Raw genomic sequence first — 27,246 nt, 5'->3', positions numbered from 1 at the left:
ATATGTCCAATGTAAAATATTATCTTTATCATCAATATTAAATTTAATACAAAAATGCTAAAACCTTTACGTTCTTAAGTTACTTTTGATTGTTTAAAGGTCAGAAATTTGGGCATGCGGGTGGTCAGTGTGACTAATCGCGGAGGTCCTCTGTAAAGAAATGACAAAGACTGTAAAAGAAATACAGATCCCAGATCATGATGTTTTCCTTTTTTTTCCTCAAACAGTTTCAGACAGTACTTTGAGTAAACACCATACCAAAAACGTCAAAGTGACAGTCAGTGAGTGGTAAAGTGTTTTGTAACTTTTGTCATTCGGCAGCAAAGTGACAAAGATAGAGACCAGAAATAGCACTATCGGGGCAGGAAAAGAAGACAGGAAGACATATTGAACAAAGAGATTGTGATGGGAGGGAAAAACATGAAAACATAGCAAATGAGTAATGGAACAAGAGTGACAACGATTGCTGTACCCTCCATTATCAGCATCCACCAGTGTTTCTGAGAAAAAGATTGTGCAGAACAAAGCAATGGCTGTCGCTCATGTTGAAAAGTTCATTTGTAAACTCTGATGTGTTTGCGTTGGTGAGTTGGTATAATGCATGCAGAAATAACAGAATCATGTATCAGTTTCTTTGTAAATAATGTCTTCTTCCCAAATGTAAAACTGCAGATGTTTCTCCAGAATCAGCTGTTCTGGTTTTCAGTGAAATGGACAAAGAAGGAAGAAGGGGCAATGACACACAATGAATGATTGAAAACAACAGAACATTTTCTGCCGAACACAGTAATGCAACAATGAATTATCATTAGAACAACACAATACAGATGGAAAACATAAAGAGGTTAAGGGAGGGAAAAAACAGAGAAGAAGAGGAACATATTTCCCCTGTGCTGATTTAAAATTATAATACTGTATCCTAGTTGAAAACTGAAGAAGCACTACAAGCTTATCTTTTTAACTGTGAATTTACTATGTCCCTGCAGTGAGATGAAGCAGCAATGCGGTCTTGACTTCAGGGCTTCTTCTATAGATGGCAACAAATCTGAGCAGATGGATGATGAAAATGCTTCCATTACTGACAGACGAATCCACATGTTCCATTTTAATGAAAAAAAACTCCTTGAGGCTCAGATTTAATATTTAATGGCATGTCATTGTGACCTTGAAACCCCTTCTGCTGACACCACATCTCCTCCTTTCTTCACTTTTTTACTTTCACACTTCTTTGGTCTCTTTGTTTTCCACCCGTTTTTAAGGACAGCATCACACGTTTAGTGTTATGGTCCATACATTTAAGAAAAAGAAAACAGTGGGTTTCCTGGTAAACATTTTATGTTTTATGTGTGACAAACTGTATTGAACTTAAAAACAACAGATAGTTGAATCAGGACACAAAGCTATGCAGAGAAAATGAACAACAATAAATGGAATAATCTATTTTAAATGTGACAGATGAATAGATCTGTTTGACAACAGAGTACAGAGAGATGATGCATCAAAATCTACTGTCCCTTTGTGGTTTGTTCTGGGGATGGGCGTGGCCTTTTGATTCTAGAATGACCTCACTGGGTGTGTTTCCAACAACAGACACACATGTTTGTCCCACTCATTTCCTCATTTTCACAAAGGCAGGTGTTTAAATAAGTTAAAACTGTTCCAAATGGTATCAATGGAAAAATGTCTTCAAATGAGGCCAGGAATAACTAATGAAGGACCTGACCACACCCATTTCCTGCTTGTTACAATTCACCCTGGTATAAAACAGCCAAATTGTTCTAAAAACTTTTTTCAGCTCTGTGATTCTTTTCTAGGCTTAAATTCCACAAACCTCATCGTTTACATGTGAAGGCAAAACTGCTCTGAAGAGGGAGTCTGGCCTTTTGATGTGATTGTTAAATCCTTCCCACTGTTATGGCCAGACTGGCCACTGGATCAGAATCTGTTTTCTTGGAGGTTAGATTTAGGTGGTATACGTCTCATGGCAACAACCAAAGGGATAATCTGGCTTCACACGGTGCACATCTTTGTCTTTGGCAGCTAAGGGAAACACAACTTTTAGACTAAAGAAGCTTATAGCTCATCGCTGCATAAACATCCATATGGGGGATGAGCTCCTTAGGAGCTGCAGTTCAACATGTGATCAAACAAGGTCATAAAATTTAAGGTAAAATGGTGCTAGAAGTTTAATTGTGCAAATGATAGGCAAGGCCATTGTCACTGCTGCAAGGGCTTATGAGGTTAATAAAGCATCCTTTCAATTCCTTCCTTAATGTGGATGAGAAAATTTATATGTTTCAAACACCAAATGCAAAGCTTAGCATTTAATTTACATTTCTTAAGAAAGATATGTTTATAAGAATGCTAAGCATAAGGTACTTCTCTGATCTGGTTCATTAGCAGAAGTATTGAAACAAAGGGGAAAAAAGGTTTAAATGTGAACATAAGGAGGTAGAATAAGATAGTGTAAATGATTCGGGGTGCATATTTACATATTACTGCCTGGTAATAAAAGGTGCTGTAAACTTTCATCCTCCTTTCTAGTCCCATGAACTTCCTTTCAAAATCCTTAACTGTATCGGTGTCTTGTTTTTTTTTACAAACAGAAAGTTAAATTCTACTCACAGCAACAAGAATCTGCGTACTGCTGTGCAAGACCTCGATGTACTGGTACTCCATGTGGCAGCCCATGACTGTGATGTAGGAGTGGCTCTCTGTGCTGCGGACCCCAGCCGCCTCCGGCATCTCCCTCCTTATGCAGCCAGGACCGTGTTCGCTCCACCAGGAGTGATGTGCGGAGATGTTAAATGTCAGCAGATCACTATCCTGGAAAACAAAACAAATCATTAAACCTCTACTCCCCATTCTTTATTCATGATGAACATTCATTTATTCTTTATAAGCAATCCAAGGTTGAATCACAAGCTTGATTGTTTAAGAAGCAGGGGTCTGGACTTAAGCCCTCAGGGATGGTGAATCTTTTCCAGTGGTTGTGTTTGTTTATCCAACAAAAGACAAGTTGTTACAGTTTCACTAGTTTATTACTACTGGTCAGTCTCAATCATCACCCATATGGTTTAGTTTCACGATACATTTTTAGAGCAGACTGTCTCACCTGGACCAGTTTGCAGTTACAACAGAAACAAAAAACATAATCCAATACTATGGCATCCATTATTTACCACTAGAACCCAGACCTCCTCACTACTCAGACTTGGTTTGCTTGCTTGGTCGGCGGCATGGTTTAAGTTCACACTAGCTAACGTAGAGGAGACTTTCTTTTAACTTCCACTCTTCAGACATTTATTCCATATTGGAGTTTTCAAAGTGGTTTGCAATAGCATTTAAGGATTTGACATTTCGCAGACATTTAGCTGTCATCTGCAATAGCTCCCATATTTAAGGGTTGAAATGGATTTAATAGATATGAATTGTTCCATGTCAAACAGCTGTGGAGTGAATCTGCTTTTGGACTTATCCTGTTAAAATCAGGAAAAAAAAATTCTCAGGAAATATTTGAAAAGAACAGCATATTTGCGTTGTGCCAAAAAGTGATCTGGTCTAAACAGCAATGGGTGGTAATTATTTACATTAGAAAAGTTCCTGCTTACTTGTGACAAGTTTTAATTGCTGTTTCCTCATGCTAAAACAAAAAGAAAGTTATTATCAAAGCTAAAAATGCAGGACAACCAGTTCCTTGAAATTTGCATAAAATAATCCCAGAACCTCCACTTAACAGAATAGGAGGAGCGGCATTCTGTTTCTTAGGGAAATTAAGCAATTTCTTGCAGATGTAACAATAGAGCCGTCATTTAAAATAAGTTGCGCTTGGAGACCATGGCCATACTCATTTTACTTTCAGCTACATGAGCGCACAAGTCCAGCTGTGCAGATGCTCACACCAATCAATTCTCTGATACAGAAATCCAACCTTGCATGTGCCCCTCAGTGACAAGACATGCATTATTAACAGGACCAAGTGGTGTCAGGATGGAAACATCTCTGATTCCTATCAACTCCCCCATACATACAAGCCAACAACACACGCACAATAACAATGCAGGCAAACAGTTTCAAATGAAGATCAGGGTTGGTAAAAATATATATTTAGATAGGTGTGAGAATGGATATCAAGATACTGATATGTTACACTCCTCTCATTCTGATTGCAACCTATAATCGGCCTTCTTCTTTGTCTGTGACTTTGTCATCTGTCACACACCTCTTCATGGAAACAATGATGGCTGAAGGTCAGCAGGCAGTGCTGCAAGGACTAATGACTTGACAGATACCATTGATTGATGCTGCGAGCCAGGGAAGCCATCTCTATCCAGACTGCAGCAATCATGTATGCAGTATATTAGCAGTTGATACTGAGGAGCCTTTGGGCACTTCACTGTCAGGGGGCGTATTTTGGTGCTTCTTTTGCAGCACGAAGCACAGATTCCTCCATCTATCACTGAGAGATAGAAGTATCGAAAAACAAAATCTTTAAAATAAGTCAATACATATTTAGAAAAAGTCTTAAAAGATATAAAAAATAACCTTTTGAACATTTTACATGATTTTTTGTGCATTAAAACAGCAAAAAAATCACTTCTGTAACAGTTCAGGATTAAAAAATGTTTTTCATTATTGTCTGATTCATGAAAAATATTAAACTACTACTATAAATATATGTATATTTTAAAATCAGATGAGACATATGTACATTAAAAATGTATGGGGGAACCATTTGTGATTGCATAATTGTTTCTGAAGGGGCTGACCCACTAAGAAACTTTGACTCTGCTCATATTTCTTACAGCTCTTCTTGTCTTTTTTTGTTTGTCCAAACTTTTAATTTTACTTTACTCATGTTTAAAAATTTGTTTCAGGTTTTGTAAGTTTTCTTGTATACTTTTTTCACGTTCTTTTTACTATTCATAGGTTTGTTATAACAACCTAAATCCAACACTATCTATTAAACACTACACTGTTATCCCATTTAGTACTTATTACATCATTTGAAATTTATCTTATTAAAAAAGACATTTTTTATCTTAATAGTTTTCAATTAAAGCCAAATCTTTGCACTTTCATAGAAAACAATGTACATAATTTGCATTGAATTTTTATTTCAATTATACGAATAACTTGAAGAAAATACATGTAAAAAATACATTGAAAGTAGAACTGCCCTTAAAAAAACAACCTGATGTTCGTGTTTTACACTGACACATAATGCACAATTAAAATTAACCTACAACATGTTTTCTATCCTTTTCTGAGTTCTCTTGGGAATTAGTCAAATAATTTCAGGTCAGTTTGTTTGGAAACTACACACTGAATGAGACCAACAGAATTTTATAGAGCTGCTGTCAAATAGGTAATGTTTTTTTCTTTTTTTATCCTTTCAGGACAAAAATAAGGAAGCTTTAAAAGCTCTGCCAGCAAGTAATCCTAAATATCAAAACATTTCCACAGTTTGGTGCGAATGATGTGCCACAAGTCTCCGTGACAGCAGGCACTGCGTTGGGTGAACAGGAGCACAAAGACAGGATGACGGGCCGTTTCAAACAGAGGTGTGTGTGAGTCTGTCTGCTCAGCGCCATGGGGGAGGGGATCAGGGATCAATAGGAGTTGACGGAGCATGTGGCATATCACTCTGATGACCTGCCCCCCCACCCTCAGTCTGAGCGTCTGGCTAATACATAGCTGCCCCGTCAGCATCAGTCAAGGTGAGATGGAAAGAATTGACTGACTTTGATGTAGTGAGTCTGTGAGTCCTGTTACAGGACTATGAGCGGAGTTTGTGCGCATGCACGTGAGGTGTGCACAGGTGGGAGTACACTCGCTCCATAAGCCAGCTTTCACACTGGCCGCCATATGTAGAGCTCGGAGCCCAGACCGGCTCCATCTGTCAGGTTAATGCTCAGTCTTGGCCCCAAGCAGCTGGCCCCTGCATGGCTCATTATATTACCAAGAACCACAGATGCACTGACACATACAGTGAAAGACAGACAAGGGCATGCTATGGGCTGGGTAGGTGTTTCTCAAATGAATGTTGGCATTCTGAACAGGTCTCAGGGGAATGTTACTACCTACATGCTAGGCAGTTAGGAAGGATGCTCATCAGGAAGACAAAAATAACAGCAGTGTTTATTAGAAGTCCACTAAAATGAGCAGTCATTGGTCACAACACAATTTTAATCGGAAAATTGTGGTTTCTGTCTTTTTAACATGTTCTAGTGGCCTTTTTGTCATGACGGAGGACATATGTAAAGAAAAGTGAGAGTAAAATTGCATTTTTGAGTATTTCTTTATTCAAATTGTTGTGAATCAGGAGCAGACCACAAACTCCCTGCTCTCTTCCATTCTGATCCATCCACTTGTAGACAACTAGATCCATAAACATCTATGTTTTCCTCGTCCGAGCCGGCATCTCACTCAAAACCAATATTGCTCGCCATTTTTGTTGTACTGCTAATTTTAAGTCGGGGCTGTTAGTCAGGAGAGGGTGTAAACAGATGGATATTGGGAAGTAAGGGTGGGCCTACACCACCAGACCCACCCACAACTAAGAGGGTAATTTCTAACCTCTAATACAGTTGATTTTATTTTGCCGTATAGTTAATAAAACTGCTTTGTTTCAATAGCTTTGTGACACATGTCTTGAACTCTAGTGCTTCATTCACACTGGGCTTGAAAATGTGAGTTTGAGCAACCGCTTTCAACGAAAGGTCAATGGAAAAGTGCATATATACACGCTTAGGGTTTCTGCATTCAAAACTCTTGCATTGATGCGTTTTTAAGCCCAATTGCTCTACATACAAGGTGCATGGCAACTGAATTCAACCTGTTGACCTTTCACAAATCAGGTGGGGGTGAAGTGCAGTGAAGTGGGGGTAGCATTCTTTCATTCCTTTAAAAATTGATGAAAATATATTAATGATTGCAGTTTATGCCTAGTCAGAATTATATAACAAGTATTTCCTATATCGGAATAAAGCTGTGACAGAAAGAGTCTGGAGCAAGATTTGGAAAATTTGCACTACTTCAACATTTCACGCCAAACCTCTTCCAACTGTAGGTGGTAGACTTGCGTTAGTATCATGTAGCGACAGTCCAGTGTGAATGCCATAAGCCAAAAGTGTGTTCAAAAACTCCCATTCAGTGCGTTCTTAAAAAACGCCACACCTGCCCGGTGTGTACGTGGCATAAGTGTTCAGGCAAATGCATTTTTAAGGTTAGCTATAATCCCTCAATCATTCTATTTTGTCTCCAGTGTTTGAGTTCCACTACTATAATGAGTACAGGAAAATACAGAACATTGGCTTCACTTCTCCAAAAATCTCAGAACATCATCACAAAAACACTGTTCTCTTTGAATCAGCTCACATGCTGTGAGGTTTGCAATGTCTCACCTTAGTCAATCCCCCCACATCCAGGTAGAAACAGATGACGAAGACATTCCAGGCTACCCAGACAGCTGCCCATACTATGTACTGCAGAACAAGCATACAACAGAATGCAGTATAAATAAAACACAAAACCACAGGGAGAAAGTTTAAACATCACATGTTGGAATACTGGAAAATCTAGTTTGAAATACATGTCTTTTTAGGATGATGTCAGTAAAATACACCAAGTGTATTTGGTTTGTGGTTTTTGGAACTGCTGAAGTGATGAAATCAAGATCAAGATTTAACCATAAAGCAAACTGACAAGTTTGACATCTTGCTGCTATAACAATAAAACAAAAACAAAATATAACGGGTGGTATTCACCAACTGAGCCATCAAAGAGAAGGTTATGAAAACTGTTGACCCACATTGAAATGAGAATTTGAAGAGTGAAGGTAAAAAAGAAGAACTCTAAAAAAATAATTCTTGAAAATTGCAAGATTTCTTCTTCATGTTCAGTCCCTAACCCTTTTACCCCCCCCCCCCCCCCCCAAAAAAAAAAAACCAAACAATATAGTGTTGCAGATGACCAAACATGCTTCCTTTTCTCTATTAGAGAATGACCTTTTCCCCCTGGAAACTTAAAGCTGAGCGTAAATCTGATGAGCTCTTTTGTCCCCACCAATACCCCCCACCTATAATCTGCTCCAAATTACCAAGGGATAAGAATGACTTAAGTGTATCGCAAAATTCCAGAAAGTGCTGCAAAACAGTTGGAAAAGGAAGGCAACTTGTTCAAGTTAAAGTTCATTGTGAATACACATATCAGTACCTTTTGAGGTAATGTAACTTTTCTTGATACTGTAACTCAGAAGAAGGTGTACAATGTTTCAGGTGAATTAAAGGGATCTTATTGGTGTACTCACCACAATGATGTAGCGTGGTCTGTACTGGATGGTCCCAAAGAGACCGAGTATTACAACAATTATATGGAAGAAGTTAGCAAGAATGGGAGCCCATTGGTAACCAAGGAAATCAAAGACCTGTCTTTCCAAAGCAAGCACCTGTAAGACAACAGAGAAGGAAAGAGATAACTGATTAGAAGTTAATAGCCTACTGGAACAGGTTACATTACTTCTCCTGAAACTACTAAGAACTACAGGAAACTTGTTTGAACCATAGAAGAACAGAATTTTTATCAGGGTATTCTAATGCTAAAAAAATCTTCAACAAATAATCTTTCAATGAAATAAAATAATTTATTGCTAAATTAAAACTGACTTCCTGATAAAATAAAATAAAAAGAAAATGTTACAGAAGTAGCTGAAACAATGTAGCATCACTGTAAACTGTGTGGATGTGAGAGCAACAGTTCTATCTAGAGAACTAAAAGTTTATAGACCCATTGAAGTGACGTCATACCTATCATTGTCCACCATTTTGGTGGTCGACTGCATACTGTTTTGTTACATCCAACAGGTCAAATCTGCGACTTTGGTGTAGAGAAATAGCCACCAAATCTCATCATGGTTGCCACATCAGTCAAACTCCAAATTCAAGGGTCTCTTTTTACTGATTTCCAAGGCATGAAGACAGAAAACGATGGATTGCTGCAGTCAAACAGGAAGGGGGGGGGCAGCCAGCAAATTATGGACTGAACATTTTGTTTCAGGTAAGCCTGTGGTTACACATTTTATTTTTCTTAAAAGTGTTACATATTTAGGTATGGGTTTTATCCAGAACTAATCTGTTACTTTTGAAAGGTTGCCAGGACTTACGAAGGAGATGGCACTGGTACCTATTTTTGTTTTTAACGGTGATAAAATAACGGAAACCAAGCAAATGTTTCCCAAAAACATGCAAATGTAAGTAAGCAGTCACAGGTTCCTGCAGAGCCTGAATGTGCCTTTTATTAGTCTCTGTCAGTCGTAGATGAAAAATTACTATTGCAACATTAATGCTCATTGCATTGCTTCATTATAGATGCTTTTTGAATCGTGTCCGTATATAAGACTACATCTTAAAAATAAAAATAAGCATCCTCTTCCTTGCAACCCTGTTGCTTTTGCGTTCTGTTCATGTGTGGGTGCAGGGGGCACATCATAGGAACAGACACCAGACATCAGTCCTGATCTTTGGCAAAGCCTACAGCCCTTTATTTTGTCTTGCCAAAGATATGGAGGGGAGTAATCAAAGGCAGACAGTTGAGTGGACATAACAAAGATCTGAGACAGCAATGCTCTCTGTTTGATTCTCAAAATGGTTGAAGGAGCGGTCACGCAGGTGCTTTAACGTCACATGGAAAGGGTCTAGGTTATGGTTATATTATTATCTGCCATGTTAAAACTCTTAGAACATGTTATTCCTTCTTTAAAAAAAGGTTTATTTTCCCAGTGACAGTATATAATTGGTTTAGCACCTGAGGTCTAGCAGCAAACTCCTCTTGTCAGCCCCAAAAATAGATACAGGAAGTTTAGACATATTAGTTTGTGAATGAAAAAGCTGAAAAAAATATAAACTAAAGTGTGAACCCATCCTTATCCTGTTCTTTTGTCACTTCAGTCTTTCTGTCTGCACTGCAAATGGAACACCAATCCATGAAGCTAAGCGGTTCTCCAGGAAACTAACCTGTCAGCATAAACATCAGAGAACTTTGAGATCTGAGAAGTGTTTGGGCTGAATTTAACTTTTGTTTTTGCCTTCAACACAGCTGCTCATGTCCAATGTAATCCCATAATTGCATTTCAAGTTTCACCGCCCGCTTACTTCAAAATGGAGTCTGCATCAAACTAGATTTACTCCAAAAAAAAAAAAAAAAAGTTTGATGAGGCAGATTAATTCACGAGATCGTGCTATTTTCCTCTTTAAAAGAATTGTTAAAGGTTTTCTGCCAACATTCAGGAGATACATGTATACACATTTAAGCAGAGTGTGTCTCTTTGCATGGGTTTAATTTACATTTGCCATTGGGGGGGACAACTCATAGAGGAGGTGTAAACCATTTAACCAAATTTTATTGCCAAATAAATTCCATTTCATTAACAGTGTGTGTGAAATGTTTTTGATTGCTGCCATGTGTGACAGGGTTGACATGTGTCCAAATGTTTGAAAATGGAACGAGGCAGAACCAAAAATCTCACTTCTGCTGCTCTGAATGGAGCACACCACAGGCAGTCTCACACCGACACACATCACTTCTGCGCTGTTGATTTCTCAACCTAATGAACAGAAAAGATAGCAGCTTCATCCATCCAGCTTCATAAACACCATTTGGTTTAAAAAAACGGAACCTTTTTTTTTCTTTTCATCCTCTTAACATCTCAGATTTGAACTTCATTTAGATCCTTTTCTACCGAGTCATGTAAGCTTTTCTCTGACTCATCAAGCTCTTACCATATAGCCATTAAAGTTCCACTCCTTTCACTCTTTTGATGTGTTTTAAAAGCGTTCCCAGTGGTGTGTCAATAATGATTATGCCATTTTTGGCCAAAATTAAAAATAAGAAATGTTTTCTTGGACATAATTAGATTATTATAGATTATTATAGATAATTAGCAATAGTTCAGTAGAAGTTCACCCCTGAGTTGTGGGCGGGACGTTGGCGCAGATCAACCCCCCCCCCCTGTTGCTGAAAGCTCCCTGTTTACAGTTTCTCCCGCTGGCTTACAACCTCTTACACCCCCCAACGTATAATTAACGGTGCAACTAAAACAGTGAGCAAAATTGAAACTATCAAGCCGTACTGTTTAGATCCAGATGCCAACTCAGACGAGGATAACAAAGGCATACATGAATTTAATCCCTGTGTGTATTCTACATCACATATAAGCTACTTTTACTCCATTCGTTCGCCTGCTCCTCCTGATTTACAACGATTTGTATAAAGAAATACTCAGAAATGCCATTTTAATCTTAATTGCCTTTTTTTTATGTCCTCCATCATCAGAAAAATGCTAATAACATGCAAAAAACACCAAAAACGCAATTTTCTTGGTGTGGCTCTTTAAGAGGATTATAGCTGGACAGATAAATGAGAAAAAAATGCCTTTTTATCTTTTAGGTTTTGCATCTCTAAAGATTCTGCAATACTGATAACATTTTCACTATTTTCAAATTTATTTAATAATAATAATAATAATAGTAATGGATTGGATTTATCTGCGCTTTTCAAGACACTCAAAGCGCTTACATTGTGTCCATTATTCATTCACTCCTCATTCATACTTGGTGATGGTAAGCTACGGTTGTAGCAACAGCTGCCCTGGGGCAGACTGACACATACATACATTTCATATATAAACATTATGTGAGCCCCTTAGAATGGCAGAACCAACACGTTTAGCTATAAAGCAGGTAACGTAATGGTGGAACTGTAGAGAAACTAGTCCAGCCTCTAAGACTTTTTAAAAATCAATAAGGGTTTGTAAAAAGTCTACTTAGATTTTAAGCTAATAGATTATGTGTTGCTTCTGCTGTGTAAAACTTTCAGGAGCTTCATTTTTTACTGTGACTTATTGCCTTAGAATGTTTTGCCCTGTTCAATACTCTTCATGTAAAACACAAACTCACCACAGGAGACAGGAAAATGGAAACTTGATTTCTTTGCCTTTAAATTTCTATGTTTCATTCTTTTCATTCTATATGTGTGAGGATTCTGCACTTGGATTTTTGTGACGTTTCCTCGGTTTTCATTCAGGTTGATCTAACTCAGTTGTCCTTGATTTAGCTATTTACCCTCAGTGTATTTAAGAGTCTGGTTTACAGTTGACAGGTTATTTGCTTTGTCATCTTTTTTTTTCTTTTCTTTTCTTTTCTTTCTGTTTCTCCCTGTTTTTTTCTGTGTTTAAGTTTCTGTTTACGTTTCTGCCACCAAGCCACGTCTCCTGCATATTGAGTTCTTCCTCACGGGTTCTTGACAGCACGACAACACTGAAACAAGGGGAAAATGCAAAAAACCAGAAACAACCAACCGAGAAACCATTCTAATATGTGTGTGCATTATGGGATAAAAACTGAAGGAAATGAACAAGGCCGAATAGCTGCTCATCTTAAGGTCAGCAGTGAGTCGTGCCAGGAGAGCTTAAAAAAAGTATGCATGTATGAGGATGTCAGCAAAGATGAGATATAGCTACAGGCTGGTCATTTTAATTGGGGTCTTTACAGGGCTAACCCTTTCAAAATTACTCATGTCGAGTTATTTCAACTTAGCTCTGCATGTTTGTGCAGCTATTCAGACTAAGATTAAAAAGTACTGCTGAGAGATTCATTTTCTCCGTCTAAAAACTTACAGCAAAACTTTAAGCAAAAGTAGCAAATAAAGGTCTTTGAATGTAAAAAATGTTCTACTTCTTGCTGTCCGCCACCTACAGTTAAGAGAGGCTTGTTGCGAAATGCAAATCTCATAAACTTTGCTCCAGACATTTTCTTTCCCAGCTCTATTCCGATATATGAAAGACTTGGTGTCATATAATACTGTCTGAGCACAAACTGCAAGTATTAATATTTCCTTTATGATCAGTTTTCAAACGGTTGGCGCTACAGTGAATTGAAAGGGCCATCCATACGTCACTGCTAAATCCAAGTCCTTGATTGGTCAAAGTTTGACCTGGTTTAACTTTCAACACGTGTTCCATGGATGTTTTGTACAGAGAGCCACAAAATGCTCTTGAAATTGTGCGTAGTGACATGGGACCCCGAGAGTTTTGAACACGGAAGCCCGAAATGCACATTTACATAGAGCTTTCATTTGGAAGAGGTTGTTTGAACGCACGTTGCCGAGGGTGGTGTGAATGTAGCTTAAGAGGCACACCTAAAACTTAGTTTAAAAAGAAGAGAGCCTGTTATTTTTCAAATAAGTTACAGAGTTCATATTTGGTTCAGGGTCTTTTCTTAAAAATGAAGGTGGTCACTATTAAGAGGTTAACACATACAAATGTAATCTTTTTTGATGTTTCATCTTGACGCTGAAGCTGACTTTGCTGCGTTTGGTTATTTCAGGTGACGCCCCAAAGGTTTAACTGGGTGCAACTTTTCTGATTTAAAAAAACAAAAATAAAAATAAACCCTTTGCATCTGTTTGTTTTAGCTTTAACTCAAAAAAGATTCAGCCTAAATCTTTGCAACATTCCAGATTTGATGTTGACATGAGACCACACATCTGTGTTTCCCTCGGAAAAGTTTTCTAGCCGAGTTAAAATAGTTTAAAGTCATAAGAAATGTGTGTTCTCCCCACTTTGAAGCACCATTAAGTTACTGTGTGTGCCGCTAACACAATCATCCACCAATATGACAACAATCAATCAAAGACATAAAGCCCTCTGCCCACCCAGACACACATGCAGGCGAACACAATCACACAAAACCCACATGGTACAATTAGCTCACAATTCATAGGAAGGAGGTTACTGGAGAGTGGAGGGGAATTTGATCAAAAGATACCAACGCTCTTCCAGGAATAGTGAGCTGGCTTCATAACAGCCTGTAAAAGCCTCCTACTGACCTCCAGCAAGCAAAAATGACTCCCTTTAGAGTGATGGAATCTCTTAGTGTGCATTTTGGTTTTCAGTGTGTACATGTGGAGAGGCATGTTGCCCACAAATATGACTCCTCCCACCATAAATACTGAGCAATTAGGGGGAAAGTATAGCAGGAGGATGCAACAGGCCCCTTTTTTCTCCTTCCCTTCTTCTTGTCCTCCATTCCAGCTGCTCCCACTCTAGCTGTTTTCTTTGCCTTTATTTATAGTTCTCTGAAACCATCAATTACTCGGTCCTTTAGCCAAATGATTCCAGATTAGGATCACTCTATTCTGCTTTTATTGGTGGCTAATCAGGTGTGCTCAAAGGAGCCAGAACAGCAAAAGGAAAGCACAGGGGGACGTATAATCACTGCTTCATCCAGATATCACACTCCATTTTCATCATCTCCTTCAATGTGACACTTTAAGAGTGATAAAAGAGAAGAGTGTCAGTTCAAACTTCATCGTTTAAAGGTAAAAAAGAAAATCATGTCAGTTAAAGATAAGAAACTATAATCTGCTGTGAGTGAGCGTCGAGCCAGAATTATAACCAAAATATATGACAGACTGTGTTGACTTGTTTTCATACAGATGTCAGTAATATTTCTGATGAAATGTCTGGTGTGACTGGTGACTGTTGTAAGCACACCCCTTCACTTTAATAAACCACAGCAGTGCCTCTCCTTTTGTAGGCATCTTAGATGAAAAGCCTAACATTTGAGAGACTGACTATGTCCGAATTCCTTCACTGCTCACCACATAGTGCACTAGTGTTTGCCATATTGTAGTGCTGTCCGAATCTACAATTCCAAAATCGAGTGCCCGAGAAATGTCCCAGAAGTCACTGCGAAAAGACAGTGTGCATCCTCACTAGATTGGTGAATATAGACCACAATGCATTGCATTTGAAAAAATTTTATTAAAAAAAAGTATCTAAATGTATTTTTTTAATAAACAATCTATGTTTTTTCATCTTTAAAACACATTGGATTCATAGTAGGACACTCATATCAACTCGATTTTCACTTTGTGAATTTGGTGATGTCATATTCCAGTTTAAAAAAAATAGTAGTGAGCATGGTGTCTGACTTGTTTTTAAAATCCAGGGCAGTAGATAGTCCCACACTATAGTTTTTTAGTAGTTGGGGATTAGAGTGGGTATTCGGACATGGCTGATGTGCCATCAGGATCTGTGTGTTTATTCTGTGACTTGAGGCTGCACGAGTCAGTTTTTTTCTGAGTTCACATGTATAGCTCTAAAATGGAGCCAAGCAGAAGAGGAGCAGAGATATGAAATGTTGCAGTGACACTTGTTCCTGAATGTTCTCGATTTCCCCCAAAAGGCACTCCAGCAAGTTTACTTTAATTACCTCCACATAAAACATTTTTGGGGTGGAACTTGATTTTAACAACGATTCGATTCATTTCAAAATGTGTGGTTGCCCATCCGATTCATAGCTGATATTGGTTCATTTTGAACAATCCGATTTGATCCAATTTACAGACCTAAAATCGATCCAGGACATCTTTAGCCAAATATATATAAACAAACAATATTCTCATTCATTCATGACTTTTCAACAAAAACATAAATGATTTTGGACCACATCCAAGTCCACCAGTGCCTACTTGGTACTGATTTGGAAAATTAACCATGAAATAAGGAGAACCTTCCATTATTCAAAAAGATCAATGAAAATAAAACAAATTTCACATTCTCAAACAGTTTTACAGGTGGGTATGGACTATATTTTTTTGCAGCTGATTGTCCAGGCTTGACATACAACCTGCAAAAAACCTTCTTCTGCTTTTTAGCACACTTCCCCTGTCAGAAATGATTCACTGCAGAGAGAAACAAGGAATTCAACATCCCTTTGGAGAAGGACTTTTCTCAGCCCGGTGTCTAGGAACTATAGGAGGATAGCAACAGTGTGAAACTCTTGAACAATGTCTTTGTTACTTTGTGTGCCAGGTTTGTCTGAGTTGTCTTTATTGTGTGACTCTCAGCAGACAGCAGATTACAGCTTGAAACCTTTTTGCGGTGACATTTTTTTTTTACCTCCTGTCCCAATTTTTTTTTATTACACTCCAATAATTGCTTGGTCTGTGTGAAACTGAACTGATTAATACCCACTGGTTCCAGCGTGTGTGTGTGTGTGTACGTGTGTGGCCTCCATCAGGCACATGGAAAGTGGAATAGATGGATGGCCTTCTGTGATGCTGGTCTTGCAAAACTGAGACAGGGATTAAGTGACGTAGCTCTTTTATGAACCACTTTTTTCTCCACTGTTTGATAAATGGGTTTAGCACTGAAAAGGAAACTCAGATGCCCCTCTGGGCACCGCTTACCTTTTCCTCTAACGTTACAGACATTGAGGAAACCACTGCCTAATTTGGGTGAATTGTGTATAGTTTTGGATTGCTTAAACAGGCTACCCGTCACTGCCACTGAGAATTAACCAATCTTTTTCGGAAAAATGTTTTCATTGATATCATAGAAAATTGGTTTAAGGAGCAATTCAGATGAAAGTTGTGTTTTTGGTGTTTTAATCATGTTCTTGTGGCATTGTTCTGATAATGGAGGACATTTCTTGAGAAAATTAGCTCAAATTGCCTTTCTGTGTATTTCTTCATTAGAATCAATGGATATCAGGAGCAGACAACAGAATACTATTGGAAAAAGAGCGTATTTGAGTTCTAGAAAATACGCTGGGCAGCCACAAGCTCCCTGCTCCGCTCCTTTCTGATGCATCCGCTTGCAGACAAAAAGATCCATGTTTTCCTTGTTTGAGCTGGCATCTGGTTTAAAACTGTACAGCTGGATAGCTTCAATATTGCTCACTATTTTTGTGGAACTGGTAATGTAAGGTTGCGGTGGGCTAATAGGAGACGCCATAAACAAAGACTTTTAAGAAACAGGGAGAGGAAGGGGAGGCTGGATTGCTTCGCCCCAGCCACAGTTTAGAGGTGATATATTGATGATCTACTGCCGCTCTGCAGAAACTATGTTCTAGAAAAGGACACAGGTTTTTTTATTTGGGCTAAAAACGGCAGAACCATAGTTAAATGACCACCGGGAACACTTTTAAAATAGATCAAAGGATGATTGACTTTGTCAGATTTGCTTCTTTAACTTCATTTGATGACATTTCTACTAGTTTACTGCTATGTTTTTCCTATCTCTCTTTGAGACCGGTTTAATCCATGTTTTTCCGATCCTATCTTTTGTTTTCTCTTTCTTCTTCGTATCATTTGATACCACCCCACCCCCTTATCAAGGCCTCTTTCTTATGTCAGAAGAGAAAGAGCCCTTCTACTATGAGTCCATTAAATCTGAGGGTCCGGTCAAAACCTCATTCTTTGATCGTCAATGCCCCACCATAATTAATCTAATAACATGGCGGGAGTGGGGCAGAAGACTTTGGTATAGAGTTGCAAATGAGAACAGCACAGTGGAAGGCTGTTATAAATGCAAGGATCAAAAATACACATTTTGAACAGTTTTATCATTGTTATTGTTCATTTTATTTTATTATTTCATAATGCTAAGAAGAAATAAGAGAACAATGGCCAGGGCAATCCACACACGAAAGTGTGGATAGAGCATTTCAACCCTTGTGCTATCTTAGATGACCCCACCCTTGCATTGATGTGTTATCCCTACCATGACAAAGGTGGAAAGATTTCATGTAATCCATGGACACCAGTGAGGTTCACAAATCATTGGAGAAAAAAGGTTCAGAGCACAGTCTTGTGGGTCTAGATGACCCAACTCCCAATGTTACAGTGCCTAGGATAGCACAAGGGTTACCCAGTCAATTCACCATCCCCTCCTGTCCTTGATTTAACAAAGAGCTGTTTAGGCTTTGCCCATATGAACCAGTGTGTAATTTACTGTACATGCACCACTGGAAATTCCCATCAAAACCAGCAAACAGCTGTTAGCAATTTGCATTCTGCTTTTCATATCTGAGACATTACATGGATTTTTTTCATCATAATGCCATCTGACTTGAATTTTTACTCATCCTGAGAGAAGCTTTGCTGTCTATTCCCTTGATTACACAACATCTTTCAAACTGTTCAAATGCTTTCAAACATTCAACAGTTGCTAGTGAAACTGGGACTAAACAGAAAAGTTGAGCAAAATTTCATTGAGACAGATTTGCATTGCAGCCATTCAATTCAATGTGATCTGTCAAGATAGTCATCCCAGCTGCAGTGCTCCCAAAGCAATTTATTCAATGCCACACTATAACAAATGACACTGGTGGAACCCTTGGAATGGAAAGAGAGAAATGGGCTTGAAAATAGTTCGAGTTTTATCTCCATTATGGCTTAATATTGCGCTGTCACTGATGTGGAACACACACAGACGCACCAACACAAGCCTGTGCATGGATGGGAACACACACATTTCATGGCCCAAGGTTTTCTCCATAACCACAGTATTAATGGTGTGTTAAATTGAAGACATTAAAATGGCCAACAGTAGTGAAAAGGGACACGTGGGACAGATTGGAAATAGGCTTTTCCACAAACACACATATTCTTGTTAAGCCATGACCAGCTTGCATTGCATGTCATAAGCAGTTATAATCCGTAGAATGTAGAGGCGAGGTTCTTACCTGATTCATGCATACAATCTTTAATTTTTGGCAGATTTCTTTTTTTCAATTAAAGTTTAATGACCCGTGTAAGAAGAATCTTTCAATTAGCAATGAGCTCCGTGCTCATCAGACTTTAAACTTCCACTCTGATCATCTTTCCTCTATTGTAAAAGCGTTTTCAGTAGTCTTTTAACTATGATTACCGGTATGCTGTTTTTCGCCAAAACTGAAAAATCTCTGTTGTGATTTAGGACATTTCTGCAGAGCGGCAGTAGTTTACAAGAAATTCACCTCTGAGTTGTCGGCAGGACTGCTGGCACGGAGTAACCCCGCCCCTTACCCCTCATCCACCTGTTTGCAGTCTCTCCCACTACCTTACAGTCCCTCACAAGCCCAACCAGCTGCAAAAAAAAACGGGGAGCAATATTAGAGTTATCCAGCCAAACAGTTTTCTGCAGGGAGGGAGAGCAGAGCAGGGAGTTTATGGCTTGCCATTGTAGGTTCTATTATCACAGCTACAGATTTTCTCTAAAAGTGTTTTTCGTCTGCTTCTGATTCACAACAATTTGAATTAAGAAATACGCAGAAATTCAATTTTAAGCTTAATTTTCTTTATATATGTCCTCCCTCATCAGATAAATTCTCCAAGAACATGTTAAAAACATATTTTCATCAATGGGTCTTTCAGCTCCAGAGTCAATCTTCATCTTTCATTTCTCTTGTCAGCAAGAATACTTAAATTTCCTTTTTTTTTTTACTTTTACTCATCTCCAGGTGTCCTTTTCATGAGCGGCTCTTTTACCTACAGGCTCTTCAGCTCCTTACTGTATACATTAAGGTTGCCATGGTAGCTCTGGTCTAGCAAGAGGCAGGGGGGAAGGTAAGGCACTGAGAAAATGAGGGGGACATGAGACACACTGACCTCTGGTCTCCAGGGTCATACTCGAAATTAAGGAATGGTTGACCTGCCACCACTCATCCGCTTTGTTTCCTTTTCTGTTTATGTTTTTTCTGTCTATGTATGTTTGGTCTAGTTTCTCCCCTAATTAGGCTGGAGCTCTATTGAGATTAATCTACAACCCAAACATGTTCTGACCAGCAGTTGGAGCAAATGGAGAAAAAATAAAACAAGTTCTGGAGAGAGAAGTACGGCAAAATCAGAGGGAAAGCACATGCAACACAGGTGCAACACAGCACTTCTTATGTTTAAGCACTCAGGTGGGATGATAGTTCCAGAGTTTTAAAAATAGAATATGTGCGTGTAGGTTTATAATAAAAAGTCACTTTGACCTCTGCCATAATCAACCTCCTTTGATGGGTCTTTGTAAAAAATGTTATCGCTAAGGTCAGACATGAGCTGTCAGGATCTGCTCTTCCGTGGAAGAGGGCTGGCCGGGCAGGGCAATCAACGCAGCCTTGGCCAAGGCCACAATCAGCAGAGAACACCAGGGGTCCATTTGATAGCTCCACCACACAAAGATGCACACTCACACGTGCTGAAGCTAATTATTTCAACCTGTTTAACCTCCAAATGGAAAAAAATAAAGACCTAAAGTCAATGGGGGACAAGGTCAAGACCTTCATTTCTGTGATCATCTGAGCTGTAGTGGCCAATGTTCACATTCAGTTAGAATCATCTGCTGTTCATCACACGTCCAAGTATCGGTACTGCATGAGTCACTATTTAAAACATCTAAAAAGTCTGGGGGACTTAATTGCATATTTTTACCTGTAAAAATTTTAATTCAGAAAAGTTAATTTTTGTCTTTTTTGTAGTTTGGATTTTTGCTAAATCAAAATTTTGAGAGAATCCACAATATGGCACTTCATCATTTTTATTAGGAGGTTAAAGAGAGAGGAAAATGCATTTTTTTCTTTCTGTACTTGTTACGTGTAACTACCTTGTTCCAGTTTATTTGATTGATTTCAGTGAGATGAGCATTATAAGATAATAAGTTTAAAGGAATAAGTGGAAAGTTCTTTTTTTCGCTTCTTTTTTTTACAATCCTACATACCATTAGTAATGATAATTTGGCAACTGTTCCTATTTAGATTTTTTTTTCAATAGGTCTTGTTAGAACTTGTTCGTTTCGGTAACGTTTTACAGTAAGAGTCCCTAATAAACCATTTATAAGACATTAACAAGCACTAATATTGTTTTATAAAGCTGCTTATAAGCACATTAATTAGCATTTGTAAATGTTTTACAACTGACTTACAAGTTTAAATAAGCTGTTTATAAATACATTAAAATATTCCTTCATAAACTACTTATAAGAAATTAACAAGCATGAGTAATGTGGTATTAAGCTGCTTATAAAGACATTTATTAGCATTTGTTAATCCTATTCACAAGCTATTCATAAATTGCTTGTATGGGAATAATAAATATATTAACAGTGTTTTTATTAACAGTTTATTGAGTATTTTGTAGCCCCCCCAATCTAAAGCGTGACCAAATATGGGGTGATCTTTACAAGCCTTTTTCTTCCATCAGCCAGACAGCGCCAAGGAAATAAATATAAATATAATTATCATCCAGGTTCAAAGCGGCATGCAAAAAAGCTTTGCACTAACACACCGACAAATATGTGACAAAAACAAACAGGTGTGTATTTAAATTTATGACAAATCAAATTTGAATTCTGCAGCTCTTACCAAAAACATTTACATATTTCTTATCTTACATCTTCTGGCAAAGAGCAAGATGTTTAAAGTGTAGCCACAACCACCAAACCCTGATCTATGCACAGTTTTACAGCCACACCTCTTTTTCCAGCTACAGTAATTCATCTTAATTACAGAAATGTGATTAGCATGAAATCTATGGACACACAACATAATGCAAATGAAGCATGCAAGCAGGTGCTGAAGAAAAAACTGAAGAAAAACTGCTGAGTTAATGTACATCAAGCACCTCTGAGCTCATGAATATTCAGAAGGAAATTAACGCTGCCATGAATTTGTTAATAGTGGGAACTGTGGGGATAATCTGACTAAAGCCTCTATCACATGAAGGAGATAAATTACATGACAAGGCAAAAATCTTTTTATTTCTTCAGTCACTAGGAGATTAGAAGGAATGTATAGACTGAATGATGCAAGCGAACACTTTGGGTACTTTTTATCTTTTTCTTTAAAGATAAAGATTAAGTCAAACTTACAGCTATGTTACAATAAACCTGATTAGGAATGTTTTTAATTAGTTGAAAAAATCATGTAAAATACATTACAGACTGTGAAAGGGATATTATAATCTAATCAAAGTTACAAATCAATATTTTAAGCAATTAAATAAGACTGTTTATAATTAACCTTTGAAGCAGGAAAATGGCAAAGATAAATTATGAGCTCCAGCTATGTTTAAGTCTAAAATCAGGGGCCATTTAGCCTTTCATGTCAGTCTTGCAATGAGAAAATAATCATGTAATCATGACATATACTTTATATGTCTAGTCATAAAAAGTATACCTTATACACTTATATAGTAGACATGGGATACCCTGTAATTTCCTGACCTAAATCTAAGAATAGCAGAGACAAAATCTAGAGAAAGGGACAAACGTTACAAGTTCTCTCAGACATGTTAATATCTAAGTCAATTCTTGCTCGTTTTAGTTTTACTGACTTTTTCACAAGGGAGAAAGAGGCAAAAAAGAAACACTTTTATAAAAGAAAACTTTACCCATGCCAAAACAAGTTGTTTTTTCTTCTCTGAATCTAGGCTCGTCATATTATAAGTTCAACAAGCTGCAGTTTCTGCCTGAAGGCTGTAATCCCCCAGTTTATACTAACTGAGAGGAGTGGGTGTGACTGACAGTGAGGGAGGGGGGGGGGGGGTCAGGAAAAATAAAGCCTGTCTGTTTAAGGTTTTGTCTGTCCGTGCGGCCTGCACAACTTAAAGCAGTGCGTTTTCAGGGTCAGTTTTCAGTTGTGAGCTTGTTACCCTTGATCTGAGGGATAATGCGAACCTCTATGTGTGTGTTTGTGTGTGCTTTTCTGCACCCCCTCCATCCCATGACCCCTCTCTCTGCCTCTGTAGCTGCATTATCAGCATTCTGCATTACCATCAGCTCCATAAAGGACATCCTCTTTGTCGCATTCACCGATTCCCTTGATTTAACCAATGGAAAAACCTCTGCACCAGGTCAGCTTTAGGACAGACTTCTGACAATTCAACCTATTGCGGTAAAAATGAGTTTGCCTGTGTCTTGGAGTGCAAACAAATCATTACACAGACAGGGCTGACAGCCAAGGCTTGTTACTCTCTGGATCTGAAAGTCATCCAGCTCCTGTCTGCAATAGTTAGACTGCAAGTGAAGGAAGCAACTGAGGCATTCAATCAATAGAGGCTCATTATCCGCTGTCTTCTGTCTCAGAAAGATTTGTCCCATCACTCGGCCTGTTGACGAAGAGGGCACACCACAATTCAATTTTGGGGATGGCTGAGATGCCAGAAGAGGTTTTCTCAAAGCCCTCTCTCTGGATAATTAGCGCACACAGTGATTCGAAGTGGCTACACTCAAAAAAGGAAATTACCAGCCAATTAAGTTTACGAAAAAGTAACTTGTCATTTCAACTAGAAAATTTTATGTTTGTCCATTTAAATCCATTAATCCATTTAAAAGTTACTAATTTCAATCATGTTGATCCAACATGATATCATTAAATTGGACACATGAGTAATCGCAAGGAATTGTGGGATACCATTTTCTTTGTCTATCTGGGCAGATTGGGGTCTAAGTGTGAGTTTTTGGCCATGGGTTTTATTGTCTAGCTGTTTTACTCTGTTTTAACTAGTGATTTAAACTGTTTTGTTTATTTTTTTTTGCACCATGAGTTAAAGTTTGGTAGAGGATGATGACCAACCCCCTTGTGCGGTAAAATGTTAATGTTCCAATACTTAACGCAGTTCGCGGTATTTGAGCTTATGTCTTGTGATGTGGGACTTTGTTGGATATTTCATGTCTTTGATGTGAAAACTGAAAGACCCATTGGTTGTAACTTTGGCAAAATGTACCAATTACAAATGTATAAATAAAATTAAAGAAAAAAATAGAAATTTGAGTTAAATAAACTTAATTTGCTTAGGTGTGACCAATTGAAGTGATTCAATTAAGTTGGATCAACTTTTTTCTTTTTAGAGTGTGCAACAATATTAATTCAAAGTTGGGTGCAACTGCTGTATTTAAATTTGATCAACTTAAATGAATTAGTTTAAACCTAAATACATTAAGTTGACCCAACGTAAATACATTAAGTAGGACCAATATGATTCATTTTTGTTCAAGTAACGCAATCTAATCATGTGGAAATCCTTTCCATAATTTTTTTATGTTCATTCAAAGTGAACGTTTTTTGAGTGATATTTTTACATCAAAAGAGGAAGTGCTGTTTGGTTAACGGTAGTTTCACCCTAATAGAGCAGGGATAACCTGACTCATTGTGGATGCATGGGTTTACACCGAGAGAGCACAGGTATCCCTGATGCTGCTGCATGTATATTTATGAAGACATGGACACATTCAAACGGATGACCCTTCAAAAGGTCACACAGGGTTTAGCACCACCCCTCTTTGCAGGTTAGACTCATTAGTGTGGAGGTGGGTGTGTTTGTAAGCCTGTGTTGAAGCAGACAGGAAGTGTCAGGTCATCAAGAATTAGTGCCAGGGGAGAAAATGAAGCTCTTTGCCTAAGTCTTCAGGGACTTCTTTAGGCAAGCAGCTGACAGCTTTATAAACCTTGGAACAAATGCTTGACCTCTGTCTCTTTAATGAGACAAAAAGGTCCGAGGCCTGTAAAAGAAAAACAAGTGTAAATCTCCTCATGGTTCACGGAGCTCTTAAATAGTGGTAACACAGAAAACACTGTGTGGCATCCTACTACCCCTTTAAATGTTATAGTAATAAATTGCTGTAGCAAGGGGTTTTATGTTTAATGATCCCAAATGTGTCAAATGAAAATGAAAGATCAAAGACAAGAAGTTGGATAAATGACCTGCTCGTATCAGTAAGCCTGCTGTCACTCAGCTGATCCTGCGTTCTTCTGTTTGGGCTCACTAATGTAGCTGCTGATGAACTTTTTGTTTGATCCGCATGATTAACCAATCAGCGGCTGGTTAACAAGAATTTTTTACGGATTAATACAGTGGCAACACTTGTAGTAGAACAAAGATCACTGAAAATGCAAACAGGACTATCTGTGCATGCTAGGCACAGATTTGTTGATCCAAATCCTCATTGTTCTACAAGACAAACCATGATGCAGTTCAGCCTTTCAGCAGTAAAATGATTTCAGTAAGAGCTGCTATTAAAATGATATATTTTGTCTACCCCATGACACAAGGCAAAACAAAAGCATTAAACCATTTATATGTATGTACCATTGTCAATAAAGTTTCTAAAAAAAGATTAGGAAGTACTTTATATGACAAATCAATCATTTGAATTTCTCTGCCCCTTTGGAATATGCTAGAGTGTTTGGAGCTATTCCCTCTGGTGTCTGCATGCTGTTTAAGTTCCAACACAGAGTTCACAATGAGGAGCCTTTTCTACTCTCTCCCATAAATACTCCTGTGGGGAAAATATGTCTGACCGGTTATCCCAGGAAAAACAACAAAGCAAAAAGAACATTATTTCAAACAAACATTGTTTCACTACCTCGTAGCATGTCTTATTGGAACATGTTTGTTGAAGATATTGCATGGAAAGAGGTTTGGCAAACACCCAATACATTTTTAATCACTAATAAGGTTAAAGAAGTTTCTTTTAAGATTATCCATAGAATTTATCCAGCTAAAATGTTTGTTCAGAACAGATTTAAATTAAACATTGAGACACTTTGTAGTTTTGGTTGTAATTCCCCTGAAACAGTTATCCATCTTTTTTGGTATTGTCCCAAAGTTACGGTGTTTTGGCAGAAGATGTGTGTTTTTATTAATGATAAAATTGATTCTTGTTTTGTCTTATTTTGGAAAGATATCTTGTTGGGTCTAATATAAAAAATATGCAAAAGGACTCTTGTTTACTTTTAAATCTTTTACTCATTTTGGCCAAATTCCATGTTCATAAATGTAAATTTTCTGGTAGAAAACCCTGTTTCACTGTATTCCTTTCTGAATTAAATCAGTATATCAACAGTATTCGAAATTCAGAGAAGCAAAAAGCAATCAGAACATTGTCTGTATGTGATAGATTCAGTATTTCTTCGTAGAGTTTAACCCCCTGGCTTATTTCTATTTCAATCCTTTTCCTCTGTATGTTACAGATGTGTATTTGATATTTGCAGTTGTGTTTTTTATTGCATACCTAAAAGTACATTCTTGTAAAATGCCATAATGTGCAATAAAGTTGAGTTAAAAAATTTGAATTTCTATGTAAATGTGTATTTCCGCATGGCTACTATGTTGGTTTTCTGTCTTTACTCATGAGAACTGAAATAGTAAGAAGCAAATGTATAGAAACTATGATAACAGTATAACATGACCAGAAAATGCAGTTTTTATATAGAAAACTAAAACTAATGACTCACTATGTAAAATTAAACAAAATCTATTTAAAAATCTAAAAGATTAATTCATTTAAAAACAATTCGTTAAACAATCTCCTTTATTTAAACTGTTTCCTTTTTGGTTTAGGTGAACAATCCCTTCAAATACAATGTTTCCAGCTCGACTGTGTTCGAGTCTGTCTTAACTTCTTAAACATGACATTTTCTTGAAGGGCCACTGAGGATGAGTGAGCTCACCTTTAATGCCGTCATAAATAACATGGTAGGAGTCTGACAAGTAAAGCCCACTCAGTGATAGTGGAAAGGACAAGCAGAAGCACCATCATCTGTGAAATGTCACAATGCACACTCCACTGACGTGACCCTCAAACACTACAAAAACACATGAAAAAACTATGGTGGATCTGTTGGTAAAGAATGAAAACATCTGAAAGTTACAACCGGATTCTGCCTTTGCTTGATAATTTATTCCTAATGCGACAAATGAATGCTTTCGATCATGTGTAATAGGTTTTTAATAAAGGGAAACAACAATAACTGCATTAATGTGTGTTGTGGCGGTTGTTATTTATCAGTGCAGGACACAAAGAGCTGCACTTGCATCTTCATCCACCAGTTACTCCTGTCTGCTTGTGACGGGAGTTCAGTTCTTCAGATTCAATACAATACATTTTCTGCTCCCATAGAGAACTTTTCCAAAGCGGAATTAGGATTTACAGGAAAAATGAAGGAAAATGGTGTTAGGAGGACTTTGGGAATTCTACTTTTACAGTAAAATCTGATATGGGCAGCTTTCTTGGTGTGTTCATACAGTAGTTTAATTTCCATTCCTTTTTTGTGTGAAGTTTCTCTCTGAGTTCTTTTCTTTGGTTAATGATAAAAACCGCAACAGAGAATCTACTCACCAACTGTAAAGTGCAAATGAAGATGAGGGTGCAGCGTCCGCTGCAGCAGCCCATTGTGTCAACGCTGGAAAGGCAGGGACTCCGGAAGACTTGAATGGAGTCTGAGGAGCTCTCCCTGTGACTCAGTCCAGACCCAAACACCGGCTTCTTCCCATTCTCCTCTCTTCCTCCTTATTGATGTCCTCTTTCACAGCCGCTCCTCTCCGGATGGATTTGTTTACCTCCGCTCCGACCGGTTGCACTTGAGGTGACTGGCTGGGAGGATGGGTGCAAGCCGGTGCGTAAAAGGAGGAGGAGGAGGAAGAGGGAGGGTGGAGTGG

At 38.1% G+C, this 27,246-nt stretch overlaps 1 protein-coding gene across 2 annotated transcripts in view; it reads right to left on the bottom strand.

The window, feature by feature from the left end:
* LOC101163658 (sodium/potassium transporting ATPase interacting 4) overlaps positions 1-27,246 on the bottom strand; it is a 47,304-nt gene extending 20,058 nt beyond the window's left edge. The window contains exons 1-4 of one of the 2 annotated variants that reach the window (XM_023956674.1): positions 26,927-27,246; positions 8,312-8,449; positions 7,407-7,487; positions 2,626-2,826 (exon numbers count right to left, since the gene is read on the bottom strand). In XM_023956674.1, coding sequence (XP_023812442.1) covers positions 2,626-2,826; positions 7,407-7,487; positions 8,312-8,449; positions 26,927-26,980 — 474 coding nt within the window. In that variant the 5' untranslated portion in view covers positions 26,981-27,246. The remainder of the gene's footprint in view (positions 1-2,625; positions 2,827-7,406; positions 7,488-8,311; positions 8,450-26,926) is intronic. The other variant, XM_023956673.1, reaches the window with a different exon arrangement.

Source organism: Oryzias latipes, chromosome 7 (genome assembly GCF_002234675.1).
Source record: "Oryzias latipes chromosome 7, ASM223467v1".
NCBI lineage: Eukaryota > Metazoa > Chordata > Actinopteri > Beloniformes > Adrianichthyidae > Oryzias > Oryzias latipes.
This window is presented reverse-complemented; position numbering and strand designations above follow the sequence as displayed.